General features: G+C 45.4%; 1 protein-coding gene across 4 annotated transcripts in view; it reads right to left on the bottom strand.

The window, feature by feature from the left end:
* DENND5A (DENN domain containing 5A) overlaps positions 1-26,928 on the bottom strand; it is a 341,747-nt gene that overhangs the window by 261,951 nt on the left and 52,868 nt on the right. For 2 of the 4 annotated variants that reach the window (XM_086955975.1, XM_086955977.1), the window contains 2 exons: positions 8,109-8,296; positions 5,882-6,199 (listed from right to left, as the gene is read on the bottom strand). In XM_086955975.1, coding sequence (XP_086812101.1) covers positions 5,882-6,199; positions 8,109-8,296 — 506 coding nt within the window. Of the gene's footprint in view, positions 1-5,881; positions 6,200-8,087; positions 8,297-26,928 lie in introns of all 4 variants that reach the window. The other 2 variants (XM_086955974.1, XM_086955976.1) reach the window with 1 other exon arrangement.

Raw genomic sequence — 26,928 nt, 5'->3', positions numbered from 1 at the left:
AGGAAATGGCACAGGCCAGCCAGGCCTGGATATAATGGATCCAAGCCTGTGACAGGTCTGCAACCTTGTCACCAGAATGACTGCGTCAGAAGCTCCCTCAGAGATGAACAGCAACTTCCACACACAAAGCATTGCCATTTGTGCAGTGCAGAGAACCTGCATTTGTGGTACATCTGTATCAATGTGTGTTTGAACGAACAAGGTGTGCGTTTGCAAAGAAGCACATTTTTGTGCCTGTGTAGTAATGGCCGCATGTGTACGGGTACATCTGTGTTTAAAATGGTATGTTTGCAGTGAATAGACCATACCGCCTGCTTTGAAGTTCTCTTCCGGAAGCTGTTCCCACCAAATTTACTCTTTTAGATTAAACAATTAATCGAAACAGGGGCAGACATGATATTAATAACAAATAGCAGGTTTCTTAAAAGCTGCTAACAACCGTCTGACAACTGACTCCGTTGTAAAACGCTTGCCCATAACAAACAATTATCACAATTATTTACAAAACGTTTGCCTGATCACATTATAACATACTTGTATTCACTATTAACAATAGTGCTTTCTTCGTCTAATTAAAAGGAGATTATTTGAACTGGTAACAGTGCTCTTTTGAACTAGTAAAACAGATATTGCCTAGCGTCATTACCAAGTACTCCAAGTACTTGTTATAATATGTATAATGTGCCTGTATCCTCACGTCCATGAAATGTCACATGTGTATACTAGAGCCCCTGCCGTGCCTAGGTGTCTGTCTGCACACTCCACCAATTCAAAGATGTGAAGAATTGCTGGGTCCTGCCAAGATTCTGGGTCCGGTACATGAATATCTGCCATTGCAATTGTAAGCACTTACCACCTCTGACGAGGAGTAGCTGTCATGAGAGTTTCAGTTTCTTTTCACGGTCTAGTTTTATGTGTCGGAGTGTATCACAGTCTTTCTCCATGGTAAGAATGTTTCATTGTGTTTCACAGTCTGTCTCTATCTGTCAGAGGGTGTCTTGCAGTCTGAGCCTCTGTGTGTAGCATACATACTGAGAAATGCGATTTAAGGTCCTTTCTTTTTCCATCCACCAGTCAAGGACCAGCACAACCAACACTCCCACTTATCCTACAGACAAGTTCACCATCTGTGGTGCTTCTAGCCACAATCGAAGCCAGGACAGCTCAGACTGCAGACTAACAAAGGACAAAAGAAAAAAAAACAATGCAGCAGACCTTCCCCATCTATGCACCAGGATATGGGACAGTATCCTTCTTTCCATCAGGACCGCCCCAAGGCTGATCCAATTCAGGAAAGAAATAAAGACTCATCTCTAACGAACACTCCATCACAATGCATTAACCAACCACAACCCAGCTACCTCTCCTGTTAGTCTTTGTCTTTAAGCCTGCACAGCACTCCACCGCCTTTTGACTCGGTGTGTGCTATAGAAATACCATGTACATACATACGATGGTGTTCCAGAAAGGAAACTGTATGCCTCATTATCAATTTTAATAGCCACTACAATGCCAAACTACAGAAACTGAACTGACTTTTGTTTATTAAAACATGCCAAACTTCCTCACTTTGGAGTGAAACTTTATGTTATAATCAGAAGTAGGAACGTTAACTTACCAAACGTACTGTGAGATTTACCCTCAGGTTACATAAATGTCTACAACAGAAATGTTAACCCTCTAAACTGTTGTCAAAACCAGTAACGTTTACAATAAATACATAATTCTGTGGCAGGCAGATTAGATTTTAACTCACTGAGCCATCTTGTGATTGTATTCCTAAGGCTAGAAACTTATCTATAAAGGATACACATTAGCACACAGTGAGCTATCTTATTGGAATTGGAACTAATAACCAGCAGGTTGCACCTAAAGGTCTTTAGCAGACACCATAATAAAAAGTTTGTTATTGGTATTGCAACCTGCGGCCTGCAGGCCACACACAGATCTCCGGAGCAAGTGCATTAACTAAGTGAGCTATCTTACTTGCATGTAAACTGTGATCTGCGGCTACACAACCATTTCTCAGACAGACACTTCAAACCCTTGGGATGCTGCCCCAAAATGCAGGTGGTGCCCCTTAGGTTAGAGAGATCTCTGCAGAGTGTGATGACATTATCACAAAAAAAGTTTGCAAATGTATACAACATAATATCATAAACCTGCACTCAAGAGATCACACAATGTGTATGAGTTACAATAGAATGGCGGGTTGTAGCCTCCTTACTTTGCTGTCTGCTTTCACGGTAGCTGCCAGGATAAATCCATGTAGCAGGACAAGTTGTAAGAGCCACATGGTTGGCCAAGTTTTTATTTATTTATTTGCAATTTTATAGTGCAGACATGGCCCGAGGGCATCAGAGAGCTTTATAACAAGCAGGACATAAGGGTTACAGAGGGTTATATTACTAGTAATTAAACTGGATCGATTATCTCAGTGGATGTGTGCTGGGGTAACCATAAGAAACAGCTACAGCAATTGGGCAGAGGAAATACACATTTACAGCATCAATTTAGAGTCAACTAACAAAGGCAGGTCAGATCGCTGTGGAGAGAGTACATAAGTCTGGTTGAACGTGAATTAACAGAAACGTCTGTCAAAAAGGAGGAGAGTGTGGTCCTTTATGAAGGTTACTAGGCAGGTGGTTAGGCGAAAAGAGGGAGGCAAAGATTTCCAGAGTCTAGCGGCACTTCCAGAGAAAGACTGGTTTGTGTATCATTCTCATCTGAAGGTGGGAGGTTCAAGTAGCAGGGATTGGGCATTTCTGGAACCTCTATTTGCTCTGGACGGACATTTTCAGTTTTAAGTTTAGATAGGAGGGTGAGGAGGAGTGCAGCACTCTGTGGGTAATGCAAGCAATGTTGAATTCGGCCTGCACTTCAATAGGGAGCCTGCGGCGGGTTAGCAGGGCCGGGGAAATATTATCAAATCTCTTGAGATCTAAAACAAAGTGTGCTGCAGCATGCAGAGTTAATCTCATTGGGCCTGTTGTGTTCCAGGCAGCAGCATTCTCCTCTCACTGCGCAGACTGTGCCAGAGGCAGGGAGATTTAGGGTCCCTGCAGGATGCAGACTGTGTGTCATGCACAGGAAACACTAGGAGTCCTGCAGGGTGCAGTCTGTATGCAATGGGTCTTACAGGATGGAGGTTCTGTGCAGCAAGCTGCAGGAGCCCTGCAGGTTCATGCTGTATGCAAGAGGCTGCAGAAGTCTTACGCAGTGCTGGTTATGTGAAGGGTACTGTGGGACTCCGGCAGGATGTAGGCTGGTGCAGATAGCAAAAGTCCTTTGTGATGTAGTCTGTATGCAGGACACAGGGAGCTGCAGCAATCCTACAGGATGCATGGAACACAAATCATTCAGGATGCAGTCTGTATGTAGAGCACATGGAGCTGCAGGATTCCAGTGGAACATAGGAGAAGAGTGAGCACGGGCTGCAGAGAGGAAACAGGCCAGGGATGGTCACTCTCAATTCTTCCACCCTGGAGCACTGGAGCTGTCTGCATCCTAAAAACATGTCCCGTACAGCGGCTGTCTGTGCCACAGACAGCCCAGCTGCTTGTCTTACTCCGTGCAATAGACTCTTCTATAATGCACAGGTTCACCTTGGTACAGCTTAGAGTAGGTGATGTTTCCTTGCACCAAGTGTTTGTCATAGCTGCAGGAATAACTGAAAACGCTAAACTGGATCAGTTCTCAACACCGTCACTCCCCTTCCAAGTGTGTTAGAAGCGGTCACCTCCTCCGCTGTTGCCCTGCAGAATGAGGCCAGTTGACAACTTGTAGTCCAGCTATTTACTTCCTTCTCGCCTTCAATGCACCTAGAAACAGACCCGCACTCTTCGCCCACTGTTAGACAGTCTGCTTTTCTCTTCCCTCTCAGTGCCCTGTGACAGCCTAGCAGTGTCTCTCGGCGAATCCAGGCACTGTTTCCTTGCTGTTATACAACATTATAACAGTGCTAGGATTGGCTTGATTCTGCAAACTCACCGCTCATTAGGAGATGGGTGTTGTGGCTTTGATCAACCATGCTCACTAATATGCAGATGGAGAGAGGCCTCTAGTGCGCATGTCGGGCTGGCCAGAGAAAGGCAGCCATCCAACCTGACATGCACACTTTCTGGCCTAGGTTCCGTGAGCTCGCTGCTACCCATTTGTGTCGATCAAATTGAAGCCCTATCCCATTCAGAACCACCTCCGCGCCCATGGCTGAAGGCTGACTGATGCAAATTGGAATAATAATAATAATATCTTTATTGCTTGATTAATAAAACTGCTGAATTACATTCTTAGAAGTGTGTACTTACTGTCAATACTATGTAGTATACATTCACATGTAATGGGGAGCCTGGGGGCCAAAATATCAGTGTGTCAACGACGTAAGGCATGAACCGCCCCTGGGATGGTAGTGGTTTAGAAGGTCCAATTTGCGCCGAAGGCGAATCTGCCGATGATAATCCAGGTGGCATGCCTCTCGGCTCCGTGGGACTCATAGACATCCGAAGAGCTGGCAAATAGCTAAAAGAAACACTTCAATTTGGCTAGCGGTGGCTAAAGGCCCCAGAAACTCGGGTTGTACCAGAACCAGCTGCAGAATAGACTACAAAGTTGGCCGACTTCAGAAGCCGAAGCAAAACTGTTGCCGCCACCCACGCGCTTCATCAGGAGAGTGGGAATCGCATGAAGGCGCAGAACTCTGCTTCGAATTCTCATGTTTATTGTGCTCACCTTTGAATTTGGAGCACAAAAGAAACCAGCCTTGAGAGTGGCTATGTCGACTCTGGGAATGGGAGCCGGACTGGGAACAAGCATTCGACTTGGAGCAGTACTTAGAGTAGTCCTGACGCAGTGTTTTGTTGTGCTTGGTGGCATACAATTTCACCTTGCGTTCCCTGATGGCCTTCGGGTTCATCAATAAACCATCTCTGCAGGTTTTGGAGTCGTAGTTTTGACACCATAGGCACACCTGGTGAAGATCTGTCACAGACATCTGTTTGCAGAAGTACTATGTCTTCATAGGGAGTGAAATCTCTTGCACACTGTTGAACATTTTAGAGAAAATATCAGACAAAAAGCAATCTCTGAGAGAGGAGAGAAGCTCTGAATATGCATCTACAGGCACGGAAAGAAAGGAACGAAGGTCAGGGCACAGAAGGTGTGACTTTATAGGTGTCACACATCACTTCCAGAGCAGAACAGTGTCAGTGCAGAGCCGCACAGCACCACTTTCTGGCGCACAGAGGTACTATGAAAAAAGATTTTAGGTCCAGTCTAACGCCTGGGGAACATTCAAAAGGTGAGGAATCTACGGGTAGAAGTCTCGAGCATAAATTGTTTTGCCTGCAAGAAACATTGACTTGGCTCTAAACATGCTCATGCAGCTTGATGCAGAGTATTAAGATAACACACTATGGCAGCCTATTGATTGATCAGGCGGTGTTTCTGGGAATTGGGCCCTGAACATGGAACATATCAAAAGAGTTAAATAGTATCACAGAGCTTCAAGCTGCAAGGATTATGGGATACGTATCTGTCATAGCAGAAAAGTGAGGGCAAAATTATGGTTTTAAGTAATGGGTAATGACCCTCAGAAGTTAGCCAACAAACCTGTGAAGAATGGCACTATATATAACAAACAGATCTGACACATTTCCCTTGCACATATAAATATATGGTTATGACTCCAGCTTAAGAAGCAGTAAAACTATTGACAGTATAAGCTACTTACATAACTCATATAACGAGAATCATTCAAGAGAAAAAATTAAGATGCACTGGTAATCTAGACATTTCAACACAATTCAAGGATATATATGAGGTTAGGCAAATTTGACAAGGATTTAGAAAGGTCAGATGTAGTAAAACTTAAGAAACTGCTTACCTTTTCCAAACTTACACCTGTTCTTTTAACAAGAGCTTGAAGGCGTGCTATTGTTTCATTTTCTTTTAGTAGTTCATAGGAATATAATGGTGACCCTGCTATGTTACCATTTTTTTTGTCAGAAACAATATCACATGTCCTGAGACTTTTCAATTCGGAAGCACTTTCGCTACAATGCAGATTTCCCTCCGGAGGTATTCCAAAAGCCATTAGGATCTCTGATATTTCCTGAACAAATTCAAGTTTGTTTGGGAATTGAGGTAAATCTTCAGGTAACTCAATAAAATGGTTGTCAATGTCTACAAAACATAAATTTGCCTGTAAGCAAAAGAAACATGGCTCAGTATGCACAAATTAATGACTGAATATTTGAGATGGTCATCCCCAACATTTGTAATTAAGAATAGTAACATAAGGAAAAAGCAAATAAAAACACTTGGGTAATGCAAATCTTTGTTTGTAGAGAATAGATCAGTAAAGAGGCTAAACAAAATGTGTGGGCGGTCACAAACCCACCCTTTAAAAAAATGTATTTGAATGTCTAAAACAATGTCCTTACGGCACCCATACACAGACATCTATAATGCCAGTGAATCACTGACTCTATAATTTCCCTCTAAATTCATCTATTCGTTTCAGTCATCTATTCTGTTCACGCTAGCAATAAGCCCAAATTCAAAATACATTGCAAATCAACTCATTAAGGATCTCATTACAAGGTCCATTTTAATTCCAATGTGGCTAGTATTAGCAGATACCAGAATTTTGATACCCACAAGAACACTGCATACTTGAGTTCTTTCATCCGGAGATTTTGACTGCTAAAAACTGCCAAGATCTATGGGTGAAACACCGGGGGGAAATGAGGAATTAACAGTACATCCGGAATCATGAGACTCTAAAGGTTACATATAAAATATTCAACCACCCTCCCACCCACGTCACAAGTACTCCCTGTATCGGTATCTGTGCAGCATGGTTGAAAGTAAAAAAAGTTTAAAGTGTTAAGCTGTGGTCTTTTTTTTATTTCAACCATCCAGCACAGCAGTCCCACTACTGTACAACATGGCTAAAAAAAACATTGACAAAGCCAATAAATTGTGCATAGGTGACGGTTGAATGGCTCTTTCCTCCTTCCTGATGTCAGAAGAATATTGTTGCCTTGATGATCTCTTTTGCACTAACCTTCAACCTCAATCCAGACTTACAAGCTTGCCCAGGAGGTTTTTTAACCTTTGTGTTTTTTCCTCTTCACTGGAACCCTTTTAAAAAGCATCTTGTCAGCTTTCACATATACTAATCTGTGCAGGTTGCCTACTGGGCATTGAATGAGTCAATGAAGAAGGGGAATCAACCAACCCTCACACCATCCATTCAATGACACTGGGTCACATGTATGTGATGGCATTCCTGAGACTTCATCAACAGGTCAAAGCTCATGTGATGTACTTTTTTTCTGATGTCTACATTGTACTAATAAGCAATTTTGAAACCTGAAGAATCCTAGTTTTGCACACAGAATCTTGGAAAGTATGAAATATATACAATCAGTAAAATAACAGCAGTTATACGTTGCATAATTGCTTTTTAAGCCGGCTTTAACAATTCGACTAATTGGCCTCATTATGAGTAGCCCTTTATTTATTGCAGAGATAATCTCCAATTCCATCCAGTATCCCCACATCAAATAACAGGCATTACTTGTTATTGACCCCAGAATGTGGGAATAACGTGTGGACTCTGGAATACCAGGCGTGTTTCTGCATGTTATTCCAGACTCCAGGGCCAACTAAGGGCCATTTACCACTGCTGTTTATCACCTGCTTTAATACAGTGGTAAATGGCTGCGGCAGAGTGGTGCAGGTCAGCGGGGCTCTAGTGCAAGGGTTAGGAGGGACACAACAGGGCATGGCAACTTTGGGATGGGCATTTATATGCGCTCTCCATGCTGCAGGAGGTGAGCAGACAAAGGTCTGGCTGTGCTTCTGCTGCAGCACCTTCCGGGAGTCATAACTGGTTTCACCGGATGTGGATTTGCACCTGGTAAAACCAGGTATGGTGTTTTTAGATATTGGCATTACCAGTTCTGGAACGACAGGGCCATTTAATAGAGCCAGGAGCAGTATCCCTTGATGTTGCAATTCTGGACAACTCATAATGAGTCCCTTATGAGTTTGCCTTTCCAAGAACCAAGTTAGGGACTTACCACAGTAACAGCATTCCTCACCTCTTGAGGCAGCTCCAATTTGGACCTATCATCGAGTCCGTTGGAGTGTAAACCCATTAAGTAAGGGACAGGAGCATCAAGGAAATGAAGGAGAGACGCTGGAAGGATGGGAACATAGACATGCTGCCACTGAAATGGAAACATAAGCCCTGTGATGGTCTCTGCCACAGTCATCAATCTCTGGTAATCTAGTAGGAAAATAAAGCACAAATCATGTGTGAAGTACAGAATTTCACGCTCAGCAATCACTCACATTAAATGCATAATAAATACAAATCATAATTTACATATTTTATGTCTTTGCAAAAAGTCTCAATTTTACTAATGTGAAATTACAAACACACAGGCTAAAAAATAAATGTTCATCACTATCAACACTGTTTCATATTCAGTGTTAAGCACCTATTTTCTCTAGCAAATAACTCTACCATAGCTTGGCGGTGGAGCAGGACATGGTCGCGCCTGTCCCGCTGAAAGTGGCCATCTGTGCGAAGCCAAGGTGCCCCAGAGGGGATATAGATTCCACTGGCACGCTGAAATCGGTGTGGGAGAAACTGCGGAAAAGGGCGAAGGTCCCGTTGTTGTATGCCCCCTCGCTCTCATTGTTGCAGAATCCAATACTACCATGTCTTGAAGGGGGGATTAGTAGGCCCATGGAACAGAAACGACACCTCCATACCTGTGCTGATTTATTCCCTGATGGTGAATTCATGCCCCTCCCGGTGGGGGAGTAAGGTGAGACTGTGCCATTTTCAGAAATGTTTTTATATCATAAGTTGCGTACAGCCTGCCTTGATGGTTTCCCATCGCCCCCCCCCCCAGTCTTCCTTGCACTTCCATCCCCTCGTCGATTGGTAACCAGACTATACGGGCAGATGCAGACCACGGCTCCGGTGGTCGAGCCAAAATCCCTGGAGTACTGGAATGACGACCTTCCGGTGCCACTTACCGAAGACCAATGGGCATTCTGCTGTGGTCAGCTCACAGAACTCTCGCCTAACTATAGACTACGCGTGATACATTTCAAATACCTAATATAGATTCTATAGGACCCCTATAAGTTTGCGCAGGATGGGACTAAGGGAAGGAGATGACTGCTGGAGATGTGGCTTCTCCCCTGCCTCTTTTCTTCACATAGCATGGTCTTGCCCGGCGCTTACAGAATACTTGTCTGAAGTTTTCACCTTGGTGAATCAAATCGTTGGATGATCAGATTCCCCATCTCCCGAACTGGGTATACTGGGGTATGTCAAAAACACTCCACCCAAATCATGTAAACTGCATGCATTACTTCTCCTTCTCGCTAAGAGAAGGGTGGTACTACACTGGGGTTGGAAACGAGTGCCTACGATCAAGGGCTTGCTGGCTGATGTAGCATATGGGCACTTGTAATTGGGAATATTCTGAGAGATAATGCCACCTACTTCTCGACCTCATGACATCTGGGAGCCTTATATACAGTGGGCCAACATGCAATTGGTGAGCACCGAGGCTGCGGGGTCGGAGGTTGTGCTGCCTGTGGAGTGACCGGGAGGGTACTAGGTGGTCTCGTAAACAGGGGTGGGGGACAGCAGTCTTCATGACGGGTTGGGGCGGGTGGTTGTGTCTGGGGAGGAGTGTATGTTAATTCTTTTGTGCTGACCAACTGATGTCCTCAATTTTAATACATGCATATGTTCTTTCTGTGTAATGCTGAAATTCCTCGAACTTTTACATAAGTTAATACTATGTGCCTTCTTCATATGCAGATTCAGCGTGGCCATCTGTTTGACACCTATAGAATTATAAAACATGTGCGAATACCATGATTATTGATCAACAGATTTATATACTGGTGTGTTGTGTGGTTATATTGTGTTGTAACTAATGAAAATGCCAATAAAAACAATTTAATAGAAAAAAATAATAATAATTATACCATAGCTTTATGAATGACTTGATTGCCTTTGCCCACACCACTTGCACACCACATTAAGAGAACGAATAAAGATTCAAGTAAGATGTGTCCTTTATGGTACTGTTGTTCAGTTTTTTTTCTAAAGTGTAAGCTGTACGACACTTCCACTAGATACTGTCTAAATATCTACAATACAGGCTTGCATTTATTTCAAAGAGAAAACAAAAATGTATATCACAGCAAATCCCACTTGTTGCTCTATTAGGTTCAGTCCTTCGTCACCAGATTTTTTCTACGTGTCATCGCCTGGCTTCCATTTAAAGCTCTCAAAAGACTATAGCTCAGACCCTACGGCTCCTCCCTTATTGCCTGCCACTGACATCTATGTTCAGCTTGTGGCTCCCTTCATCCAGACATAGATACTAACTCTGCACAAACAATGTGATCTTCCTCAGGCTTGGTGTGGGTCTGCGAGGACCAACTTTAGCTTGTCAGCCATTAGCTCAAAATAAACTTTAATACGTTCAAGATGATGCCATGTGAGGTACAGAATATCTGAAGTTGTGGCTACTAATCAAACAGAGTGTGGTGCTACCCCAGTTCAGCTAAGGCTTTCAAAATCCTATGGTTTAAGAATGATTCAGCAGGGGGCGCGGCTTCGAGCTGCAGCGAGATGGCTGAGTAAAGGAGTAGCTTTGATTCCCTCAGCCCAAAACCACAGACCTGACTAACAAATCCATACCCCGAGCACGGTAAAGCTGCCAGGTGTGTTCCAGACTCGGCTGGGCCTGCAGTCGAGCCCGCCGAGACAGCGCGGAGCGAGTGGTGAGCTCCGTTATCAGAGGCCTCCCCGAGCGGAAAGCCGGAACCTGCCGTGACGGCCGGACCCGAGAAGGGCGCGTGAACATGCGGGTGGCGCGCCACACAACGTCGAGGCTGGTGGCCTTATTCCCGGGAGGAGGAGGAGATGTTGATGCAGGGGTGGAGCTCCCACCCTTTAGCCGTGAGAACTGCAGCAGAGGGGAGAGGTCCATGGGGCCCCGCAGTGGTGAGTCCACCAGACCTGGAGGAAATAGTGGGGGGAACGAGTGCCTCACCGTCGGCGGCGTGGCCTGAGTGATGTCCCCGGCGGGCAGAGGTTGCTAAGTGGTGACGAGTCGGTGCCACAGGATCCGATTGCCCCCAAGCGAGTGTCTGGGCTCCGGCTTTGTGGGGCCCGAACCCCCCCCCCTGGAGTGGGTAGGGATCCCTGCGCAGCCTGAGACTGGTGAGACCTGCATCATGAGGGTGGGACCTGGCGCCCGAGGGGCCCTGATGATGGCGGTGCACCCGGTCAATCGGCGGGCAGGTGTGATACCCCACCAACGTGTACTGCAAAGGGGTGAGACCCCTGGAGCCAGCATTGCGGTGAGTCCTCCAGCCCTGGAGTGCAGGGGGGCGGTGAGTGCCTCCCTTCGGCGGCACGGCCTGTCCTCCCAGAGTGGTCTCATTGGCAGATAGTGAAGGCTGAGTGGTGGCGACTGGACTTCAACAGATCCGGACTGTCCCCAAATGAGTGAGTGGGTTCTGGTTCGGTGGGGCGCTGGATACTCAGCGCCCCACCACTCCCTGTACGTCCTGGGATCTGGGCGGCCTGCATGGTGAAGGGGGGACCCAGAGCTCGAGAGGCCCTGGTGAAAAAAGGGTGCACCCAGTTGATCGGTTTTCCAGCGTGAGACTCCATAAAACGTTTGCCTCAGGGTGAGAGTTGGGGGCCTTCCCCAGGAAAGTTGACACTGGACATTCCCCTTTCGGGCAAGGGATAGAAGTGGTGCAGGTACTCACTCCCCACTGTAGTTTGGCCTGGAGTGCTGCACCGAGGGGGGACACATACTGTGACTTCCGACACCCATTCGGGCCGGAGGTAACGACGTGTTGGGTGTGCCCCCCGCCCCAGCCCCCCATCCAACAGCGACAGGATCCCCAGAATCAACCAGTGGGGTCCAAGGGGCAAGTGACGGAGCAGAGAGATCCTTCCTGGTGGGGCAGGATGTAGAGCGGGAGAGGCTCAAAACCGACGCAGCAGAATAAGTTGGACCAATATACTTGCCCAAAGGTGGCTGTTCCCGAGCACCTCTCCCGGGATGGGACGGCTGGGCCTCCCTGAGCCTACCTTAAAAGACGTCATCGAGGCAATAGCCGGGGTGTGAACATCTATGGAGCAGAGGATAGACGCGATCACTGGAGATGACACTCATCAGAGCAGACCTCACCAAAATGAGCGAAAAGGTCAAGCAATTGGAGGTAACCTTGACTAGCCTTGTTGAAGACATCTCACAATTCCAAACCGAAATACAAGACCGGAAAACCTTCAGAAAATATGCCGAGGACAAGTTGGACGACTATGAGAGGCGCTCCTGATGAAATAATGTGTGAATCATTGGGGTGCCGGAGAAGATGGAAGGGCAGGCACCAGGACTGTTCGTTGAGGACCTCATACTCAACCATTTACGCCCTAAGGGCCTGTCGAAATTCTTTGTGGTGGAGCGGGCCCACAGAGTCCCAGGGGGGCGTCCAAAACCCGGGCCCCCCCTCTGTCCCTTATTGGCTAGACTACTGAATTTTCGTGACCGGGCCGTGATCTTACAGAGCGCTAGGGTGGCGCCACCACTCAAATACGAAAATGCAGTCATCTCTTTCTTCCCGGAATTTTACTCAAGCCGTACAAAAACAGAGGCGATCCTTCCTTGCTGTCAAGAAGAGACTTAGAGATAAAGGACTGAAGTATGCAAAGCTCTTCCCAGCTCGGTTGCGGGTTGACCCAGAGGCAGTGGCGGAATGGTTGGAGGGATGGAGCGACGCAAAGGAACACAATGCCCGCTGACACTTGACCAATATGTAACTGACAACAAGAAAATTCCTAGCTTGACGAGCTCCGATGCCTGTTTCGCCCTTTGCCGAATGTTGAGACGAGAGGGAACAGTCGGCGGAGAAGGACGTCCTGGGGGACACTGACTGGTTGAGTCGTATCACGTTTCCTGTTTTCAAAGACACTGGTGACTGTCCCACTCGGAGAATACATCTGGTTTGTTTGGGAAAATGGTGGTGGGGCGGAGGGATGGAGCGCCTTTCCCTCCATTTAGCTACACTTAGTCCTTAATTTGGGCGACAGGCACTCTGCAAATTTGATCTCATGGATAGTTTTAGGTCCAGAGTTCAGGGGAGCAGGGAGGGGGGTGGTCGGGTTTAGGGTGTGTGTTCACTTGTTATAGTTCAATCGGCAGCAACGGTTATAATGGCACTGGAAGACAGGATCACAACTGAAAATCGTCATGGGCACACACTGGGATAAGAGCTTTACTCTACTGAGCTGGAACGTTAATGGGCTCTGTGATAAGGTGGAAGGCACTTTGGTCCTACTGTACCTCAAACACCACTCCTCTGATGCGGTTTTCCTCCAGGGGTCAAACCTGGTTGGTAACACTTCTAAAGCACTAAACAGATGGGGATATAGGCTAGTGGCCATTCCGGTTTCACTTCTAGGTCCAGGGGAGTGGGCATCATGATCAAAAACTCCTTCCCCTTCTCCATGCAGTCTACACGCTCAGATGAGTGGAGCAGATACATCGCTAACAGAGCAGTGGGAGGGCAACACACTTACCTTAATGTCAGTCTATGTCCCGCCCCGGTTACAGAACCAAATGTTCACTGATCTGGGTACCCAACTGCTCTCGCTTCCTAAAGGTATTTTACTGGTGGGAGGAGATTTTAATGCGATTGGCTCTGGCTACCGGAATCGTCACCCCCGGCTACATAGATCCATCATCCTCATGTCGCTGGCTTCCTGACTTCCTGGAGGTCCTCTGCCTCTTGGATGTATGGAGGGCGTTTCATCCTAACAGCATTCAGCATGCATTTTTCTCAGGGGCGCATCACAGCTTTTCCGAATTGATTACATAATTACCTCAGCGTCTCAACCCACCCACATTTAGGAGATAAGGCACTTGGCATGGGGTATCTCTGATCACTCCCCGGTATAGGCTCGGTTGGTCCTGGCACACATGCGATTGGGAACGGTCACGCCCATCAGCCACTGGTTCCTCTGCAACCCTTTGGTTTGCAAAGAGCTCTTGCTCGCCATGGACCACTAATTTCAGGAATATCAGGGTTCAGTCAAATACCCCCAAATATTGTGGGAGTCGTTCAAATCGGTAATCACGGGGTAGGCTCTCTCACTTATTGCAGGAGTCAAGAAAGAAAAAAAAAAGATCTTGAAACCGTAGAGGATAAGATCCTCCGACTGGAGGGCTGTCTCTTTGAGGAAATGAGTCCAGGAAAACTTCACCCCTTGAAATTAAAGAGAGACAAGTATAAAGGTATTGCCACTGACGGGGCTAGAACTTGGGGGAGTGAGAGAGACGGTAGAGTGCATGAATGGGGAGACAAAGCTGCAAAGCTGCTGGCCTGGATGGACAGGAAAGAAAGGGCCAACAGGCGTGTCCCAGAGTTGGCAGACGAGGTGGGAAGAACAGTCACAGACTCCCTACACATTTTTGTGAGTTTGCTGCGCACTACAGCGCGATATATCAAACAAGATCAACATTCTTTGAGGAGGACTCCACGGACTTCCTCCGAGATATTCGCATCCCTGCCCATCTCTGAAGAAAATAAAAGTTTTTTAGAAAACAACATTAAAATGAGGAAATATCCCAAGCAATCAGGAACCTCTGTTTGGGGAAAGCACTAGGCCCCAATGGACTGCCGATCGAACTTTATAAACTACCTCCCAATAAAATAGCCCTGCACCTCCGAGCCATGTTTGAAGAGAGTAGGAGGGTGGGGTCACTCCCGCCGGACCAGCGTCTTACGTCACTGGTCGTGATACATAAAGAGGGTAAACCTAGAAATAAATGCGCCTCCTACAGACCCATCTCCCTGCTCAACGCAGAACCTAAAATCCTTGCCAAACCTTTGGCCACTTGGTTGATTCGGGTGATAAATACTCTGGTGCACCCTGATCAGTCGGGGTTTATGCCCCACCAAAACACGGCCCTAAATCTGAGGAGGGTTCATGGAGTGCTAGGGACGGTTGACACCATTAAAGAAGGCGGCCGTGATTGTGTCCTTAGATGCCTCCATGGCGTTTGATACCATCGAATGGCTATACCTTCTCGCTCTTCTTGCCATAATGGGGTTTGGGCCCGTCTTCACAGCATGGGTTAGACTCCTCTACTCGGAGAGATTGGCTCAGGTGGTGGTCAACAACAAACAATCGGACACATTCAAACTGAGTCATTGTACCCACCAGGGGTGTCCGCTGTTGCCTCTGCTATTTGCCCTCTTGCTGGAGCCACTGGCGGCCTGGATCCGTAGGGACCCTGTGATTCGGAAACTGCAGTGGTCAGCAGATTGGGAGGACCGCATCTCGCTCTATGCAGATGATATACTCCTCTACATTGCCTCCCCCAAAATGTCTCAAAGATGTGTACTAGACATTTTTATGGCCTTTGGCAGATATTCTGGCTACTTGATTCATTGGAGCAAGTCTCTCATATATATCCTCGGAAGCGATCCTCCTGCTCTACCCAGGGACTGCCCAATGCAAACAGTGAGGGATGGCTTTTGCTATCTTGGGATCGTGTCACCGCAGACTCTAAGCTCCGGTATGAGAGAAACCTGCTCCCGCCCTTGCAGAGGCTAAGGCGGGATATGGCCAGTTGGAAGACACTCCCACTATCATTGCTGGGCAGAGCGCCTTTATTCAAAATGATGTCCCTGCCCCGTTTTCTATATGCCCTGCAAAATTACCCCGATCTGGTCCCTGCGAGATACTTAAGGAAAATTGAAGGCTTGCAGAGGGGGTTGCCTTGGGATGGGAGGCCCCAAATTGTGCTCAATAAACTGGTCATAAACTGGTATGATGGTGGCATAAGTCTCCCCAATATTAGGAAATATTATTGGGCTTCCCTCCTTACCGCTATCAATCAGGGCATCTACCGAACACCAGACAATCCAGGTTTTACCATGGATAGATGTCTGCTGCCTGGCAGGGACTACAATAGAGCCCTGTATTCGAACCCCAGAAAATTCCCCTTAACTAGTCCAACCAAACACTCTAACGCGGCTAACAAAAGTTTAGGTTAGGACCGGAAGCTCACATTGGCAACTCTCCTGTGGGACTCGGAACATCTGGGCTACCTGTGTTCCTCAAAGGGATTTGACAAATGGGATCTCATTGGTATCTCCCAGATAGGCGACCTTTGGGTGAAGGGTGATATGATTGCGTTTGACACACTCCAAGAACAATTCGAGCTCTCCGGCTGGAAGTTTTTCTGTTATGTGCAGATTGTCATGCTCTTGTTACAACCCTAGAGAAGGGTACCGCCCATCCTGAGTCTTCACCGCTAAAAGACATTCGCCCCGAGGTTAAAAGATGTCTCTTTGATGTTTGGAAACCCACTGATTTGACTGGTATGGATAGGCTCTGGGCTACTCTGGGTGCAATGGTGGCCAAACGTGATACGGCACAAATGTGGGGGGTGGGAATCTCACCGACTCTGGACACCTGGAAAAAGAACTTAGATTGGTGTATGTTCCGGGGGAAAATGGTCTACTTGGCACGGGGATGTCCTAAGAAGTGGTCCGCTGTATGGTGTAAGTGGAATGTCTACCGGGGAGATATTTGTGCAGTTCCTCTAGTCCCCTCGGAGGATGAACCTTTGTCTCCTAGAAGCCCTCTCAGGTTCTCGATCTGTGCCCCAGCAACCTCTGATGTCTAAATGTACTCACCATTTGTATTTTCACCATGTAAGTGCACGCTGCTTTGCCGAATGTCAATGTTAATTTTTAATAAAAAGATATCTAAAAAAAAAAAAAAGAATGCTTCAGCACATAACCTCAAAGGGTCAGCTGTTCATTCATCCTGCTTGGATCAGTATGAGAAGAATTATCCCGGGTTGATAAAACTTAGTAGACAGTCAGGAGTCATAGAGATTACAGGCTTCAGATTAGCCTATGGAAATACTCTTTTCTGAGGCTCTAAAAGGTTCTTCTCTCCTGCTGAGTACATTGTCCAAAACACAACTGATCAGTTTGTTTTTAAGTTCCCTGCAGTGTTGACGGTTGAAGGTAAATACACAGTTAATAAGCAATGGAAGACATGGCCAGACTGGTAACCAAAACCAGTCCTTGCAAAACTGTTCAAAGCAGACCCGCTCCCATCCTCCTCCTCCCTCATCTTTTTCTCTCCTCATCTCTCCTTGTTTTCACTCCTCTCTCTTTTTCCTCTCTCAGCTTCCCGCTCTATGAGCCACCCCCCACCCACACCATTCAGGGCGCTGCTGAAAAATCACCACCCATCAAACTTTCTACATTCCGTTTTGGTTGGATGCTCATGATCAGCCTGATACATTCCTTGCCCCGAAGGCAGCATATTTAATTAACTAAATTATGGTCCGGATGGGAGATGACAGAGTTTGCAACAATGGCAACCCATCTTGCCTACCTGCCAGAGATATTGTTGAATTACAGGATGCAAATGAACGCTGAGGAGAACAATGTCTGCAGAAGTATGCGAACAGAGATTGACACAGTCAAACCAATGACATGATTAGGTTCCAGGCTGTTACTCCCAGGCCAGTTCACCTACAAGTTTTATGCCTGCTGTTACTCCCAGGTCAGTTCACCTACAAGTTTTATGCATACTACTGACACTTATTCATGACATCAGGCTGGTCACTAGTGGCAGCCTCAGTCCCAGAGATGTGTCATTTCACAATGTCCTTCTTCAATCTTGCAAGCAAGAAAATATGAAATGTTGTGCCTCTATTTTAGAGATACTACACACTAGTGTGTGTGTGTGTGTGTGTGACCTTCAGCCTCAGCTTGCACACAACCATGGTGTAGAAAACTGAGAAGTTGAAGGCTCACACCTTCATTGTCCATAATCAAGTGGGGGAGAGCTTAACTCAGGCTGAGCACCAAAAACAATCTAGTAAAGTGCATTTGAAGTGGGGGACTGTGCCAAAAAGCACAGTGAATGACACAGAATATCATTGCCAGTCCCAATTCTCTCCTTGCAACAGACCTGGAAGATGAATAAGTAAACCACCAGGTAGGAATGAAATTTGGGGGAAAAAAGAGAGGCTATGAGAACTAAAAAGTACAGCTCTTTGATGCAGAGCTGTCTCAAATAGGAACCCTCTGTAATGGTAGGCGGCAATGGGACAAGTCACAGGCAAGAGATACTCTTACTGGAATGATAGAAAGGAGGGGATATTACATCATCAGGGAATCAACTTGGCTGGGAACAATGCTGCCCCCAATGTTATGAAGCCATTCCCCCTGAATATGGCATCATCAATAGAAACCACACCAGCAAGAAAGGAGAAATCATAAAAAATCACTCACATTGAATAATTCACCATGCCATATTGAGAATACATGCTAATTAGGTCCTATCTACCCCAACCTCTGCCTGTTTCTTCCTCCTCATCTACACAGTACCTCCAAGAAGTGGTCAATTTAAGGGTGGTTTGAGGTTACAATTACAAGCTAAATTGCCTCAACCTTTTCACCCTAGTCCACTCGAACATCTGGTTTGATAACCAACATCCACAAACAACTACAGTCATCAAATTAACCTTGTGGTCCGCCACATCAAACAAATTGTATCTGGACCTACTCATTCTGCCAGGCACATGCTAAATGTCAGTTTCACTCAGCCTGGACACCTCTAAGTAATCAGCAACATACTCCTCCAATTTCAATGTCGTATCTTCACCCTGCTTATACATCCTGTGCATGCTACACAAGATCTTCAAGTGGCTTTCCCAATATGTGAGACGCACTGTCACCCAGGCCTTCGTCACCATTTGACTGTACTACAGAAACGCCCTCTGCGCTGGAATTGAGTCCCACCTCATTGAAAGACTGCAGACCATCCAGAACGCCACAGCAAGACTCGTCCTTGATTTCCCATGCCGCACTCCTATCTGCCCCCACCTCAGAAAACTCCACTGACTCCTGGTACACAAGACATGCCAGTTCAAGTTTCTCACCTAAACCCACAAGGCCCTGCATGACTCCAGACCGGCCTACGTCAACCACTGCCTGAGATTTCACAAACCTGCCAGACACCTTCACTCCACCTCTCTTGTGCTGGGCCACACACCTGCTGCAGCAGAATAGGAGGATGTTCCTTCTCCTACTTCGCAGCCAGGCCTTGGAACGGCCTCCTCCTGCACCTCAAGATCTCCCCTACTCTACAGGAATTCCAAAAGATGCTGAAAACCTGGTTATTTGACTGAGAGCCTGGACCTTGCTAGCACCTGGCTACCCTGAAGGGTGACAAATCACGCTCTACAAGTTTACTGATTGATTGACACCTCAATAATCTGAAGTGGCCATCATGATAAACCTTTCAGGCTAGAGAATAAACACAAAGACAACCACAAACGGCAACAGAATGCACAGACAATGGAAGGAACTGAACCTCTTAGCACTGAACACCCATTCTGCCATAAACCACAGCAACCACAGGATGTATCTACCTTCTACTACTGGCTATCCGCAGCCCTGGAGAACCAGATACCATTAAACTTGTTGAAGAAACATAGCCTCAAGAAAAGGATTACATGGACCAAGGACAACATTAAGAAAATGAGAATAGAACACTGCATCATACAACAGAAAACGAAAAAGACAAAATACTACTTGAGCACACAAAGCTGCAATCATGACTACAGTATTGCATCTCTAATCTACATGCATAATGGATGCAGACTGCCCATTGAAGGAAATACATATGGTTCTGGCAGAATTTAACAACCCAGGGTACTACAATTCAGAGACCCCCACACTCTCAAGCTTCTGTGACAAAATTGACATAAATGTTCATCTAAACAAATTGAAAAATTAGGGGACCACCTCAATAGAAAACAATCTAACACTCCTTTTCCAAACAAATGAACATCCACAAAAGCAGACAAAAAAAGATCAACCAACTTTTAACACCCTGACAGCACTATCAAAATATATTTCCACAACCTTGCCAAGGCAGGCAGGCCATCAGGATTGCCGTTGGGCCCTGCACCTTTTCACCCTCTGAAATGTTTAGAAAGTTTATTTGGGGAAGTAGCTAGATGCTTGCCAAATAAATCCTTACAATAATGATCCTTCCCATCAGAGCTGAATACATCCTACATCTGACCAGTTCTCAAAAAAGAGGAATCTTGACCCAGCCAACCTAGCAAACTACAGGTCAATTTCCAATGGCTAAATCCTGGGTAAACTGTTTCAAAGAGCAGTATTTACCCAAATCTGCTACTTCACTGAGGAAGACAACCTGCTGTTGGATCAACAGTGTGAGTTCATACCAGGAAGAGGCATGTAATCGGCTCTTTATATTTGGACAACCACAAGCTTACTGTCAATAAGAAAGGCAGGACTCCACTACTACTGCTGGACTTACCAGGGGTCAATACTGACTACCACCACGGGCTAATACTCACACTGGAGCATATCGGCGTACACAAAAACACTCCCAATTGGATTGCCACCTGCCTCAGAGACAGATAAATACTGGTATCCCTACCACCATCTACATCAGCACACAACACCATGCTCTTCAGTGTCTCACAAGAATCCATCATCTTTCCTCATCTTCTAATGCCGAATCTGATTAAAATCCACAACCTGACATGCTACAATCATGCAGATGACAAACAAATTGTGCAAAGCATACACAATCCAGAAAGCCTTCACATGTTGAAACGTGATGTCCTTCTCCATGCCACAGATACTTGGATGATGGATAACCACCTGAAACTCAATACCTCAAAAACGGAGATCACGACATGTGAATAGTTCCACAAACGCGAACCTACGACAATAGGACTCAAAGAACTTGATGCTCCATCAGGTGACGTGAGGAACCTCGGGGGAGCTCAGACCCGTCCCTGATCCCACATGTCAACAAAGTCACTATGAATAAGTTCTACACAATGAAAACACTGAGACGCATCCTTCCATACCTTGGAGTTTGGCCGAAGTTACCTGTTATCCTCAACCTTGATATCTCCAAGGTTGACTAAGCCAAAAGCTTGTACACTTGTACACCCGGGCCTGTTCTTCCTTTTCTGCAAACTACAACAAATCTAGAACACTGCGGCAAGACTTCTCCTCTCCCCATACAACCCAAGGAACACATGACGCCAGTTCTACGAGCCCTTCACTAGCTATCTATAGATAACTGATCAATGTTCAAAGCCCTCTTCATTATCCACAGAGCCTAACATGGCAACAGACTGTTATATTTATAGTTGAAGTTTAAAGAATGCTCACAAAATAGGAAGCTACGTTTGAGATTAGCATTGAAGATTATTTCAGCCCCTTAGGAAAAGAATCAAAGGAGGATAAAGAGTCTTGATCCAAACTGCAAATGTCTGAAGCTCCTTGGCAAGCAAAATAAGTAATATGCAGGAGCATAAGAAACATAAATGAAAGGTGAAAAGATGGCTGCCCTGTTACAAACAGAGACCATGGGTCATGGCAAACAGTCAGAAACAACCTACCACCAGCATAAGCACAGCCCACTCCAATCAACAGCCTTTTACAGCAGTCAACAATGTAATGATAGAAACTGGCAACTCAACAGTAACAGAGGCACGCTATCCTCTTTCCAATTAACAAATAACTATAATATTCCGCCACATCTAAATATGCAATCATTCTATCACATGTATGCATGGGAAAGAACCAACATGTCCACTAAAACCAACCACCCTACACCAGTTGGACACGCATGTGATGTCCTCGAAGAGCTGCTACACATTCTTGGCTCACCTCCGAGTCCTAACTAGGTCTATATTCTGAACATTAACTGACACCTCATAGTTGAGTACCTATAAAACCAATCATAAAAAGGAAGTCTGTAACCCAGTTCATTATAACAAATCTCCATTTCTTTACCTCCCTGACAGATTCATAATATCGTTCTGCACAGTGCACATCTTTCTGCTACCGTCAACATATATATTTAGAACCATAACATAAAAAACATACAAATATTAATGAAAGCTGCAGAGCTAATAAAAGTTGCCAACACAATGCAAATCATAAACAGCGGATCTATCTCTCTTGTCCCCTCATACTTCACACTGCTAAGCGGCTAAGCGCAGCATCGCAAGACAAGCTAGCAGCTTCTGTGTGGTTTGACAGCCATGATACGAAAATGCTTCCCATGTATGATCAAAACAAAGACAACACATTTCCAACCACACACCCCGCACGGTGCAGAGTGCTACCTGTGTGGGTAAGCACTTCAGTGCCCCACATAGGGATCGAAAGTGCTATATAGAAGCTACAGTACAGTACAATCAAGCATCTGTATTTGAAGCAAGAGGTTATGTCAGGAAGCACTGCATGGCATAGGGCCTCAATCCCAATCCCCTTTCTCCTCTTGCTAACGACTACACAGATGAATGGGTAAACCACCAAGAATAAATGTAATTTAGCGAAAAATCTGTTTGCTCTATTTTTTAAAATGGAAGGTTATCCTAGTTGTCTTTGCTTATCTAACATAAGTCACAAGTAAGTGTGTATAATATTTAGTGATAATTTAATAATTAATTTTCTCCATTTTGTCCTGGTTCAAATATATTTGTGTATTTGGATGTTAATGTTCATGTTAAATGTTAATGTTATGGGGGATTTATAAAGCGCACGGCTACTCCAAGGAGTGTCCCGGCGCTGAAAAGGCCCCTTTGAAAGAGAGAAGGTGTGCAATCTAGTTCCAAGGTGTACATTTACTTATTAAACAACCAGGTCTTAAGTTGGCGCCTGAAACCAAAAAGCTCCTGTTCTTGTCTAAGGGTGAGGGGGAGCGAATTCCAAAGTCTTCCTACTACCACCTGGAAAGATCCGCCCCCCTTCCTAGACCGAAAAAATGTCGGCACCAGTAACAGGTGTTGTGTGGATGACCTCAGAGTCCTAGCAGGAATATAGAGTGTAATCCTCTTTCTAATGTACTGAGCCCCACTAATATGTAGAGCCTTAAAGGCCAACAGCAGACACTTAAAATGTATCCTATTCTTCACTGGAAGCCAGTGCAGAGCTTTTAGATGATTCGTCATATGGGCCCTTGGCCCTACCAGAGAAATAGCTCTGGCGGCTGCATGTAGAACAACCTGTAAGTGGCCCAAAAGATAGTTAGGGATTCCCAGGTAAATAGCATTCGCATAATCCAACCTGGACATAATCAGGGCTTAGCCCACAATTTTCCAATGGGACAAAGGGAGGAGAGGTAGAAAGTTTCTCATCATTCTTCGAAGTCCGAAGCACGTTCCAGCCACAGATTGCACCTGACACTTCATGGAAAGATCTGAATCAAGCAAGACTCCCAAATGTTTAACGGTGGTAACTGGACAAGCAGGGGGCGATTGATTCTGAGGTCCCCAATTCCGCCATTTATCACCTGGAGTATGTCAGAAAAAGATTATTTCAGTTTTAGCGGAATTACACGATAGTTGATTTTGTCGAAACCAATCAAAAACCTTAGTCAAACATACGTGAACAACAAATGAGAGTCGTCAGCGTAGGTTATAACATTTGCCCCGTATTGTTCTGCAAGGGAAGCCAATGGTGCCATATAGATATAAAATAAGGTTGGGCTCAAAACTGAGCCCTGAGGCACTCCCACATTCATCGGAGGAATATCTGCAGAAAAAGGGGGGGACCACACAGTTTGCTGACGCTCTTCCAAGAAAGAGGAGAACCACCTGAAAACCGTGCCCCCGATACCACATTCCCTCAGTCTCTGTAAGAGTCGACCAAGGGGCACGGTATCAAAAGCCGCCGAGAGGTCCAGCAATATCAAACCTGCCTTGCCTCCTCTATCAAGGGTGGCTTTAATAGTTTCAGTGACCTCCAATAAGGCCGCTTCGGTACTGTAATTCGCTCTAAAATCTGATTGACTGGATGAAGAGCATTGAAGGTCTTGATAAAATCAGAGATAACCACATTCACATATTTTTCCAATGCCTTGGTGAAAAAAGGAAGCAATGTTATGGGCCTATCGTTGCTTACCACTGTAGGGTCCGCTGAGGGTTTCTTCAAAAGAGGGAGAATTTTACCCTGTTTCTACCTCACTGGGACCCTACCTTCTGGCAGGGACAGATTCACAGCAGGATTAAAAACCTCAGCTACAGATGCCACTATTTTCGCAGGACATGGGTCTGATGGCGACCCCGACTTAAGCGCCTTCATGATGGCAAGTGAAGTATCCAACGTCGTAGGGGGGAAATCCAAAAGTATTTCTTCCCTAGAATGACCTTCCAAGTCTGACGCCGCATCCTGACTCATATAGGTAGGTATGACAAAGGAATCTTGTATGGACTCAATTTTATCGAAGAAGAATTTTGCAACCTGTTTCGTCCATTCAAGAGTGCGCGTAAAAGGGCTCTTGGTAACATTGGGGGAAGCAAAATCCTTCACAACTTTAAACAATTCTCGACTTCTATTTCTGGCTTGATTTTTTTCTCATCGTGGACTTTAGCAAATTGCTCTTTGAGTGCCTGTTTATATGTGTTTTTACTTATGGGGTCAAAACGTTTTCTCCATAAGCGTTCAAGGGATTTAACTTTGCAAAGCATGCGCCCCCTCGTCTGGGGAGCCCTTCACAGGAATAGGATGGTGGTTCAATATTTCCGCCAGAGAGTCAGGCGTTATGTGCTTAAAGGCTTAACTTGTGGTATACAATGAGGCTGTACCCTACTCAGATCCTTTTTAAGCCTAAAAGTGAGCATAAAGTGGTCTGACCACACAATAGGGAGGGGATTAGCTAGTAAAATATTGCAGGTTGAGAAGATCTGGTCCAAAATGTGACCCCTTTCATGAGTGGGAGACATCACATACGGAGTCAAGCTGAAGATATTCAGGGATTCATACAGGTTCTTGGTCTCAGGGTCTTCCTTTAGGTTTAGATGTATATTAAATCTCTTAAAACTTAAAACAACTCAATATGAGTTGTTTTTCGTATCACAAAAGCAGCACATTTGTATTAAATGTCTTTGACCACTTTAAAAAAAAAGAAGAAATGTAATGAGGAGGCAAGAACAAAATAGCACTCTGAGGAGAAGTTGGCCCAAACTGGAACCCAGTGATTACAGGCTGGAAGGAGTCTTACTAGAATGATGGGAACTGGAGGAGGTATTACATCATCAGTGAATCAAAAATAATTGGTAACATTACATTAACATAATTTCCTCACTCACACTTGTTAAGCTCTCATTAGTGGCATTTTTAATTAGGCTTTAACAAGCCCCCAGGCAAGAGCAGATGCAAAAATATCAGGGAAGAATGCACCACTGAGCAGAGTTCTGTCAATAAAATCTGCTGATGGGGCGCTCACGAATAAAAGGAAGAAAAGAAAATAGGAGTAGTAGCAGCTGCAAAATGGTACTCCTGTGGAAACGGAGTCCAACAACTGCTTTGCCAGACACTTACCTGCCGGATGTGCTGGCCTTTGTGCTCCCTCATCTGTCTGGGTCCAGGCCTTGGCAAATTTTCCAGACCTGAGTCCAGACAGTCAGGGAGCTGACCATTATGAGTGCACAAGAGAGGATGGAGAGTCATACTTATACCTGTCTAAATTCTGTACAGAGACAGACCTGTCAGTCATTAAAGGGATACATTGCAGTAGGGCTTGGCCACTGTACCATCATAGGTTCTGGCATTTGACAAGTTCTTGGTATGTCAGACTTGTGCTGATTCTAGAAGACGAGTTGGCAACTCAGATCACTCAATCCTGTTTCTTTCCTGCAGTTTGCAACAATGATCAGACCAAAGGCAGTCTCTACTACCCGCTCAGATAAGGCAGTTTCAGGCCAAGCACATTCCTGCTAACCCCAAAACAGGCTGACTTCAGCACCAGGTGAAAGTTGGAACATTGAGACAAGGAACTTTAAGTTATGCCTGGCTATGAAGATCCCTTTTTAACCTGAAGGAAAAATATAGTGTATGAGGCCTGAGCCTATAATATGTGATGTATACTGCTGCTTTCTATAGTTTGAAGCCTGTGAGCTTTTTGTGACATGAAAGATGTGTTCCCTATAAATATATCTCTGTTGAGTCTAAATTGGGGCGGGCATTTTAGGCTATCAAATCATATAGATCAATACAGATGTGGTTGTGAGGAATTAATCAAGTCAAGATAATGAGCCAGCTAAGGTTTCCAGTGGCATGATTAGAGCTAAAGTATCATGGGTGAGGTGGCTGTGTCTAGGTGTGGGGGTTGTTGGCCAAGACTGTGTGAAGTAGATTCGAGTTTTACATGCATGATTGCAAAGCCACCCAGTGTCAGATTGATGTTGAAATAATGAAATAGGAGGAATATCTGAGTGTTGCCAGCATTTGGGTTGTATAAAAAACCGAAGAAGCTTGTATTTCACATGGATGTGTTGAACAGAGATAAAAGGATGGCACCCAAGACTGGTCCTTTGGGATACCCACGGCTAGGGAGTTGAAAGGGTGGAAAAGGAATCCCAAGAGACAGATCAATGGGAGAGGTTATGAGGAGCAATTCCAGGGGTGGGCCAGTAACTCCAAGGATAGTCAGGGTCAAGAAAAGGGATGGGTGGTTAACCACGTCAAACGCTATTTCTAAGATAAAGAGTATCAAGATAGTGGCCTGGGGATTATGATGTGCAGAGGAAACACACACATATGTGAGAGCAGTCTCTCTGAATCAGTAAGCATGGAAATTGTATTTGAATGGATTATAGAGAGTGCTATTTGGGAGTCAGAGAGACAAATGAAGAGTAGGCATTTAAGCATTTTAAAGAAAATATAATCTGTGATAGTTTGAATGGAAGCAGATATCAAAAGTGATTTTTTTACAAACATTTCGCCAATGTTATACAACTGTAGATTTGAGGCCTTGAAGAT

Source organism: Lissotriton vulgaris, chromosome 2_1, assembly GCF_964263255.1.
Source record: "Lissotriton vulgaris chromosome 2_1, aLisVul1.2, whole genome shotgun sequence".
Lineage (NCBI taxonomy): Eukaryota > Metazoa > Chordata > Amphibia > Caudata > Salamandridae > Lissotriton > Lissotriton vulgaris.
This window is presented reverse-complemented; position numbering and strand designations above follow the sequence as displayed.